Source organism: Brienomyrus brachyistius, chromosome 1, assembly GCF_023856365.1.
Source record: "Brienomyrus brachyistius isolate T26 chromosome 1, BBRACH_0.4, whole genome shotgun sequence".
Lineage (NCBI taxonomy): Eukaryota > Metazoa > Chordata > Actinopteri > Osteoglossiformes > Mormyridae > Brienomyrus > Brienomyrus brachyistius.
The window spans coordinates 8,445,442-8,455,290 of record NC_064533.1 but is presented as its reverse complement, the minus strand read 5'-3'; the positions used below and the strand labels follow the sequence as shown (position 1 = coordinate 8,455,290).

Here is a 9,849-nt window from a genome sequence, read left to right as displayed (position 1 = left end):
ACCACAAGTTCTCAATGGGTCTGGGGAGTTTCCTGGGCATGGACGCAAAATGTTGATGTTTTGTTCCCCGAGACACTTATTAATCATTTTTGCCTTATGACACGGTGCTCCATCATGCTGGAAAACGCATTGTTCATCACCTCCAAAAGTCTTCACCTCACAGTGCGTGGAGATGCACTCACACCTGCCTGCTGCCATCCCTGCACCAGCTCTGCACTGGTGGTGCCCCGATCATGCAGCCGAATCAACTATAGGAAATGGTCCTGGTGCTTGCTGGACTTTCTTGGCCTTATTCACAACAACTGAATCTCTCTCCTTGAAGTTCTTTATGATGCGATAAATGGTTGATTTAGGTGCAATCTTACTAGCAGCAATATCCTTGCCCGTGAAGCCCTTTTTGTGCAAAGCAACAATCATTGCACATGTTTCTTTGTAGGTAACCATGGTTACCAGAGGAAGAACAATGATTTCAAGCACCACCCTCCTTTTAAAGCATCCGGTCAGCTGTTATAACTCAATCAGCATGACAGAGTGATCTCCAGCCTTGACCTCGTCAACACTCTCACCTGTGTTAACGAGAGAATCACAGAAACGATGTCAGCAGGTCCTTTTGTGGCAGGGCTGAAATGCAGTGGAAATGGGTTTTTTGGGATTAAGTTCATTTTCATGGCAAAGAGTGACTGCAATTAATTGCAATTCATCTGCTCACTCTTCATAACATTCTGGAGTATGCACAGTTTGTGTGTGTTTGTGTGATATTCTACGATATTCTAGCTGTATAACTTGACCATTATTGTTGATTACAATGGAAAACTACGTACAATATGGCTCCCTGTTTGGTGACGTTTGTACTTTTATCAAATTTTGCTATTCAGCGACCTCCAGGCCTTCCATTTGAAGAAAGTCATGATGGTGTTGCGGTTCTCCACCGACAGAGGGCAGCACCGAATTTATTTACGACCTTTTCGTCTGTCTTGCCGGCTGCTCTCACCTCATCGGCGTGTGAATGGCCGCCGGATAGAAACTGCTGCTTTTCTGGTAAATATCAATGGAAGTTCGGCTGCTAGAACGCTGTATTTTGTCCCTCTTGTGAATAATCTATGTTGTTAAATGTGAGAGCTGTTTGAGTTCCATTTTAGGGTTAATTCCTTTTGGTTGCCGGCGCGGAGTGTTGTTTATTATTTTGACTGAATCCGGTCGTTATGTATGTTAGCCCCCTCTTGGCTAATTAATTTTAGGGGTTAAGTGTAATTTATGAGGTGTGGTAATTTGACGAGATTACTATGAGCGCATTAAACCCGCCATCTACGTATACATTTTTAACTAAGGACTAAGATGCAGCCAGGTTCGGGTCGCATGTTATAAGGCGTATAACCACTAAAGCGTGGGGTTTACGTTTAAAAGCAGTAGGAATGCAATTGCTTAAAGTAACTGACTATAGATAGACCTTGCAGTTGACGGGCGGTGCTCGGAGCCTGGTTGGATTTATTGACAGGTGCACGCCTACTTTCCTCAAATGTAACCCTTTAAAATCCAGGAATAAAATGTCTCTCTACGACGACCTGGGCGTTGCGACCAGCGACGCCAAGACCGAAGGCTGGTCCAAGAATTTCAAGCTGCTGCAGTCACAGCTACAGGTGAAGAAAGCAGCCCTTACCCAGGCCAAGGTAAGTGTTTAAATCCCGGGAGATACAATTTAGAATTTAGTGATCAGTGATCATTGTTCACACACCACAGCACAGGGCACAACAACGAAATGTGTTCTCTGCATTTAACCCATATGTGACATCGTGACATAGCTGTGGGCATCTAATTCAGCGCCCGGGGAGCAGTGCTTCGGGGCGATACCTTGCTCAGGGTACCTTAGTGGTGACTTGTGGTCGGGGATTCGAATCTGCAATCTTTCAATTACAAGTGCGCGTCCCTAACCGTTAAGCCACCACTGCCCACAGGTACTGTCCACTAGCTCATGTGTGTCTCTCCCTGGACCATATGGTCACAGCAGATCTGACACCTCTCCACCGCATAGGCTTTCTCATGGAGATGTCACAGAATTGCTTGCAATTTGATTAGCAGGTGATTTTATCGCATCGCAATTCTAAATGTTTTTAATGGGGTAGGGGGCTGAACCTGGTCTTTGTTTCTCCAGAGTCAGAGGTCGAAGCAGGCGACTGTTCTTGCGCCAGTGATTGACCTAAAGCGAGGAAACACCAGTGATGACAGACAGATCTCGGACACACCCCCGCATGTTGCTGCAGGGCTCAAGGTGAGAACCTCGTGACCTTCCTCCCGGGGACCTGTGCTGATGTGTGACGCTGACTGATGTTCGCTGTGTCCCGCAGCAGGACCCAGCTCCGGGGGGCTTCTCCTCCGGCGACGTGCTCATCCCACTGGCTGACGAGTATGACCCCATGTTCCCCAATGAGTATGAGAAGGTGGTGAAGCGGCAGCGAGAAGAGAGGCAACGCCAGCGAGAGCAGGAGCGTCAGAAAGAGATCGAGGAGAGGGAGAAGTATGGGACTTTCAGTGTATAGTAACAGCACTGCACTGTACACACCTCACTGTACATGGTGACAGCACTGCAGCGTGCACACCTCTCTGTACGCAGTGACTGCACTATGGCCTATGCACCTCACTGTACGCAGTGACTGCACTGTGGCCTACATACCTCACTGTATGCAATGGCAGTACTGCAGCTTATACTCATCACCATAGATTATGCTTATTATCGCTCTTTATTACCATATCTATGAGCTAAACAATGTGGATTCTTGCAGTTTCGTGTTTACTTATCTGTAATCATGCACATGTGTGCCATTTACACATCACTAGAACATCCCTGTCACACTCTGTTTCTCCAGGAAACGGAAGGAGCGACAGGAAGGGGGTGCTCCCAGTGGATTCTCCAGCTTCCCCGCAGAGGGCGAATCTGATGAAGAGGAGGATTACGAGAAGGAGAGGAGGAAGCGAGGTTAGTCACAGGCATGGAGGGGCTGCTTGTTCCCCCGATTCCGGAACTGTGTGCGTATAAAAGAGGTCTTTGTCCTTTTTTATTCTTTATTTTTATTTTTGCATTTGTTCTCGGAACATAGGAATTATTTTTAGTCAATGTCTGTCTGCATTGGATTTAAAAAAAAATGACAGACAGCCAGGGTTAATTTGATTCTCTTTCTGTACGCCATTTCCCCCTGCACCCGCCATGCCACTCTCCCTGTCCTCTGCCATATCCCTCTTCTTCCTGCTCTCAGCTGTAGGGGGAGCTGCGATCGCCCCGCCGACCTCACTGGTGGAGAAGGACCGAGAGCGTCAGTAAAATGTTGCAATATTATAGATGTACCACTAGGTGGCATTGTGAAACTGAGAGTGTATTCCTGTTTCCAGTACGAACAGACGCGCACCACTACATTTAAATATGTGAAGGATTTTTTGTTCGATGCAGAATTTGCAACCACGTACCCTTACGATGACGACGGCCGGCCTCGCACCCACTCATCAAAGGCCGCCATCCCCCCTCCCATGTATGAGGATTCAGACCGCCCCCGCTCTCCACCCGGTCCCACCAGCTCCTTCCTGGCTAACATGGGGTGAGTACTGCCGCTGCTGTCCTGCTGGTGTGAATTTTCCGACTTCTGTTGTGCGGTGGGAAGCTTGAGCTACAGGATAATGACTCGGAGGTCCTCTTGCCCTCTGTCCTGTTCACCCTCATCCCAGTGGAACAGTGGCACATAAGATCATGCAGAAGTATGGCTTCCGTGAGGGCCAGGGCCTGGGCAAGCATGAGCAGGGTCTCAGCACTGCCCTGTCTGTGGAGAAGACCAGCAAGAGAGGCGGCAAGATCATCATTGGAGACCTGACCGAAAAGGGTGGGTACACACAAGCGCACACGTGCGGTCGCTACGACGCTGGTTGTTGAGTTCTGATGTAACCATGGCGACGTCTACCCAGCAGGAGCCAATCAGACGTCCGGGGGGGATTCTCCAAATTGGGTGGCTGCAGCTGCAGGTCAGTCTCTTCATGTTACAGTGGGTCTCCTTTCTTCCTGCTGCCATTTTTGGTCTCTCGCACACCAAAGCAGGGGATTATTATCCGACAGTGTGGCTTAAGGGCAGGTGGTAGCGGGGGGGGGGGGGGGGGGCTCTGAATCTCCTGGCTAGTTTGGGAAGCGGTTCACGTCGTACAGTCGGCAGACGGTTTAGGTCTCGGACGGAGTTTCTCACCCCCGTGCCGCTCGGTCTGACTGATGTAGCCGTTCCTCACAGCTGGAACCTCGGGCACCATTTAAAGGTCACAAGGTCACATGTAGCTTCCATCCTCTGTCTCCAGGGGATGCCTCCAAGAAGCCGGAGAGCAACCCTCTGACGGAGATCCTCAAGTGCCCGACTAAAGTTGTCCTTTTGCGGGTAAAAGCATCACGTTGGCTCTGGGGGTGTAATGTCCAATTTTTATAACCCTTCCCCTTTTATTAATGAGGAACTTTGTGTCGGTACTGTGAGACTTGCATATTTATTTGAACATATTTGTTATATGAATTCTCGTTTTTTCTAAAGGGGATTGAGGATCTTTTGAGAGAGAGAGAGATATGACAGTTTTATTTATTGCACGGTAGAACATGGTAGGAAGGGGGGAGGTGGACGAGGACCTGGAGGCCGAAACCAAGGAGGAGTGTGAGAAGTACGGGAAAGTGACCAAGTGTGTCATCTTTGAGGTGAGGCCTGGGGTCCCATAGTGGGTCCTCTAAGCTTTAAGCATTCGTCATCGCCATGGTAGCCATTTTGTCATCGCAGCCTCTTAAGCTCCGCCTTGGTGCATGCTTCGGAAAGCTCACTGCTAATTTAAATGTACATAAACTCCTATTTATGGCATTCAGCCCCTCGTGCCCTAAAATCGTGCTTTTGAATGTGATTGGATGACTCGCGCTCCTTGGCTCCACCCCACAGATCTCGGACACAACGGACGACGAGGCCGTCAGGATATTCCTGGAGTTCGAGAGGGTGGAGTCCGCTATCAAGGGTGAGTGAGGGTTCAAGGGGCGGCTTGTGGCGTGGCATATCGGCACAGGCATGACATGACGTGCCGGGCCGTGAGTTTGGCAAGTGGGGTGCGGCTGTCAGGTTGTCAAGGTGATTCAGCCGCCCTCAGATTGATGTTTGAGTTAAATGCCGAGCAATAAGCTGGGTGGAATTACGTCGCTGGCATGCCCACCTCAACCCCCCCCCGCATCTAACTGTCACCGTTTCGGTCCCCTGAGCCATCCTCAAAGAAGCATCACAAGTCCCAAGGGTTACAGAATCTTAAAGCGTAATTAAGGAGTTACGGAGATGATGCTGGACGCAGGTTTGCTTCTCCTTAAGAGGCTTGCTGGTCCTTGGTTCAAGGATTCAAAGGCTTTAATTTCATTTGTACAAATGCAAAGAATTGCTTGAGTACCTCCTTGCAGACTTAAGCAACATATAGCAACAAAAAGCAATAAGTAGAAAAAAAATTAAGTGAGAGCTATAGCAAGCACTATACACACATACACTATGTACGCTGTCAAGTCAAGAAGCCCAGCACTGCATGAATGATTTCTTTGTTTTTTAGCCGTAAGGTTAATATAGCTGGCAGCCGCAGCAGGTTCTGAGGACGATCTGCGCTGCCAGACCTTAATCCCACCCTGGGGCAGGCGCACGTCGTGCACGATCACACAGCATCACGTGTCTGGACGCCCGCATCTGGGCGTGTTTGCCGGTTCCGCTGCTGGTATGGCAACCGGCCTGCTTGTGCTTCTCGTTTCAGCCGTCGTGGACCTGAATGGACGCTACTTCGGCGGACGGGTGGTGAAGGCCTGCTTCTACACCCTGGACAAGTTCCGGGCACTGGACCTGGGGGATCAGGTGTGAGGCGGGCCTGAAATATCCGGGGAAATACCCAGCGGAGGAGGTCCGAAACACTGCAGGCTGTTTGTTACTGGCAGCTATCGCTCTTTTTAGTTCATCTTGTGTCTAGAAGCACATGGACTGGAATGGTCTCTCATCAATAACATTCTGATATGATGTACCTTAAACCTGTATATTCAGTATAAGTTTCTGTCATGTCGTAAGATGTGCATGGAATCGCGGCTGTTCTCCCCCCCCCCCCACCCCCCCAGTTGCAGTTTCCGCTGCAGAGATTATTTTTGAAAAAGTGCACAGGTTTCGTCTGTAAATACATTGGTGTTTTGGTGGTTTGTGAGTGAGAACTTGGCAATAAATCATTTTTAGTGATTCTTCTTTTTTGGTAAGTGATTTATCTATCAGGTGTTTCCCTCTGGGCTGTATGGGTTGCCTGTGGATATATTTTCCCTTTGTTGTGCTGATTAATTGTAAGAACAGTTCTGATGTAGGGTCAGGCACCTGGTCAATGGAGCCCTCGTCTGCGTCATCTGCTTCAAGGTAGGACGCAGGGGCTCGTGGGAGAAGTCGCATTCCTGCTCCTGAAATATGTGGAGTTCGTCGTACTGGGTCAGGAGAAATCTTGGAGTACTCTTCTGCTTTTGGTTGCAGACTGTCCCAAGCGTTATGTAAGTGTGCCGGCTGCTGATGAAGTCCTCTCATGGGTGTGGGAGGTGTCTGTGATGACTACTGAGCCAATCAGAAAGCAGTGTCAGATTACTGAACCGCCACTGGTGACCAAACACATCGCAGGAGATGTTATCAGACGAACGTTGTCTAACTGTCTAATTACATTGTCTCAACGCACTTGGCATTATCCCAGCCTAGTGCCCCCGAAGAGTGAGCCAAAGGCAACAAGTATGTAAATTATAACGTGTCGGTCTTATTGCCAGTTTAAAGTTTTCACGTTTGGACAATAAACCACATCATTAAAAACCAGATCACGGTTCCAGCAACTACTTATAATTACATTCATTTTTAGTACAGTGGGCAGCAGTTCAGTGTCCATGATACCATGTCGTTGGGATGTACCAATGCTGAGTGGATATTCAGTCTATTTAGCACTATGGAGGTGAGATTAGGATTTTGGTTACTGTATGTCTATGATGAAAGAATCTAAGAAGCAGGATGTCGAGTTGCCTGCCTGCCGTCACTCTCTGGATACAGTCCTTTGGTTCAGCAGGGAGTCTCCGATTGGCCGGAAGTCCAAGCAGGCCGAAAGCCTGACCGACGTGGGGAATCTGCCGGGAGGTTTATATCGTGATTTAACCGTGTCGCAGTCATAACGGTCCCCTGCCTGCTGTCATAGTGAGTTATGTACGTCTGTGTTGGGAAGGACTTTCCCACGCTTTGCTGAACTAAACTCAACATGCCATCTTGTGCCCCGGTTCAGCGGAAACGGAAAGTGGATTGTGGCTCTCTTCACCATCGCGTCCCTGTCCAGATGCCCTCAGGCTCCTGATTGGCTGGGTTACCCACTTCGCTGGGTCGTAATATTTTACTCATTAAACGGAGTCATTTGTCCAGCCCTAGACTCATCGAAGGAGTATAAATGTTTATATTCAAAGTATGACATCTTCGTTATGGTTTAATTGGCTGCTTATGTTTGCATTATCCCATGTCAACTGCATTTTAAAAATGCTACATCTTTTCGCTCCTTTCGGCCTCATTTGATTCGCTTTGTTAATATGAGTTACACTGACATTGATTCTGGTGAGGGTGTAGGCAGTGTGGCACAGTAGGGAAAGTGCAGCAAGCCGAGATGATGAACACATCTATTACTGTGTATTGGAGTGTGGTGCTTTCCTGCTGCAGCAAAACCTGTCCGTCATAATCAGTACGGACCGTCTACGCCGTCTCTCTCAATCAGGTCCACTGGGACCCCTAGACGCTCCACATTTTTGTCTCTCCCAGCTCCCTACCAGACCTGGGAGGGAGCAAAAATGTGTCTGGGGCTCCCCGAGGACCAGGGTGAGGACCACTGCTCTTCAGCCCCCACAAAAAGGACATAGTACAGCCAGTAACGGCCCCCAGGCGGACCTGTAGGCTGTCTGGTAAGTTTTGATATATTCAAAGGTATATGCAGGGACGTCCACCAAAATAGCTGCTCTTCAGGATGTCAGGCACATTTAGTGCAATTGAATCAAATAGTTTTATTTATCTTCTCTTGACATTTAGTAGCGTGCAAGTAAATGAAATACATGTTCGCAAACAGCAGCTACGGAAGTGTAACAACGCAGTGCAAATAGAATGTATGCAAAAAAAAAAACATGATTAGTGCACATATTATAATCGTAGGCTGTGATTATAACACTCAATGTGAATTGTAGTAAACATTTTTACGGGTTGTTTACTGTCCAGGCGGCCTGCTGTCCCCGGGACTCAGGACTGCATGTCACCAAAACAGCTCCCAGTGCAGCCGTAGTGTTGTGATAAACGCAGTGACACAGACACCATGGAATAGCCTGGCTTCTGGGGGGGGGGGGGGGGGGGTTGCAGAAATAGCCCAGTCCTCCCCTCTGTACATTGCATTTCGGATGTCAGGTTTCAGGATGGCCGGGATGGGCCATGTACGGGTCTGCATGTAGCCAGGGTATGCTTGCCGTGTGCTGCCTGTCGAACTGCATGCGGCTGGGCGTGCTGCCCACCCCGGATCATTTCACAGTCTGTTTACAGTACTGTTTCTGCTGGGCTGTCAGTTCATTCGTTTTCAAAACAACTTACAAGACAGATCCCACAGCAAACCTGTTTACCGGTAGGCCTTAGTGTACAGCATGTACAACGACGGCAAGATCCACCATGACGCAATTAGTGTCATTAAATCGCAGCGCCCAGACGTGTTCAAGGACACGTATGAGTTTTGCCGGTCAGAAAGCCTCTTAAATATATAGTCATACAAGACGAAGTAATACAGAAAGGGAATAACATTAGGCTCACTTGCGACGCTAAATTTATGGCCAAAAAGTTGTGTTTTCATCTTGCTAATTCATTTGGTCACACTTAATGTCTCTCTCAGGGCGCATGCATTGAGTGAGCGACACCAAGCTGGCTGGTTAACTCACATTCAGGAAAAAACGTTCGCTGGTTTTTCCTCTGCAAGCCCGCAAAGTGCTGGTGAAAGTGAATTTGTTCTTAGGGTTTTATTACTTTTAAAAAAAAAAGCTTTCATTATTCTACACTGAAAAAAATAAAACAAGGTTGATGTTCGTTCGATGTGTTTCTTCTCGTTGCAATAGCTGAAAATTATTTAAATGCATCATTTTAATGTAACGTTATGTCTATGGTTGAACCTATTTTTACAGGGTACACTGCAGAAATTATTTGCATTGATGCAACTTTAAATATTTCGTGCGATTGATTACTTTTGTCAGTGTATGTTATGGGGTATTGTGTCATTTTGCCCGTATACATAATTTCAAAGGCATTTGAGGATAAGAGTAAAATACTCTACATGAATATGCATTTATAGGATTTATAAGTCCAGCCTTCTCCTTGGCCTTTTATTACATATTCCTACTGGGGTGGCTTGGTTAATGGGTCTCCACCAAAGACGGCACCTGGGGAGGGAAATCTCCCCGCCTTTTACCGCACATCTCACCAAACGAAGGCATTCGTTTTTGGTAGGAAAAAAATCTAACTTTTATGGCAGAAAATTATACACATCACAGTAAACATTAAAATGAAAAGCACGCATGATACTCGTTTGGGGAGATAAAGGCGGTGAGATTTCCCTCCCCAGGTGCACCAGCTTTTTCTGCCTCGCATGGGCAGCCCATCAGTTGAAGTAACTGGATTAAGGAGTTAAAAGGAAATCTCGAATGTAGTTTCTGTTAAGCACAAACTGACTCAGGACCAGCTCATCCTCACAAGCTTCTTCGCCCCAGAGCCGCTCTGATTAACAGGCACCCGGGGGTGGCGGTCATTTCCTTTCTTATCCTGC

General features: G+C 47.8%; 1 protein-coding gene across 3 annotated transcripts; it reads left to right on the top strand.

Moving 5' to 3' along the window:
* The first annotated feature begins 680 nt into the window (after window positions 1-680).
* rbm17 (RNA binding motif protein 17) lies at window positions 681-6,247 on the top strand. Of its 3 annotated transcripts, none has more exons than XM_049027392.1 (14): window positions 681-727; window positions 876-1,038; window positions 1,538-1,667; window positions 2,150-2,266; window positions 2,346-2,512; window positions 2,862-2,971; window positions 3,249-3,305; window positions 3,440-3,584; window positions 3,712-3,863; window positions 3,946-4,002; window positions 4,324-4,400; window positions 4,607-4,705; window positions 4,938-5,010; window positions 5,776-6,247. In XM_049027392.1, exons 3-14 carry the CDS (start codon window positions 1,545-1,547, stop codon window positions 5,877-5,879), a joined length of 1,281 nt encoding a protein of 426 aa, XP_048883349.1. In that variant the 5' UTR covers window positions 681-727; window positions 876-1,038; window positions 1,538-1,544; the 3' UTR covers window positions 5,880-6,247. The 3 variants fall into 3 exon arrangements, with proteins under 3 accessions (XP_048883349.1, XP_048883338.1, XP_048883360.1); XM_049027381.1 differs by having other exon boundaries at window positions 684-727; window positions 2,343-2,512; XM_049027403.1 differs by having other exon boundaries at window positions 686-727; window positions 2,343-2,512; window positions 3,949-4,002.
* Window positions 6,248-9,849: the final 3,602 nt, after the last annotated feature.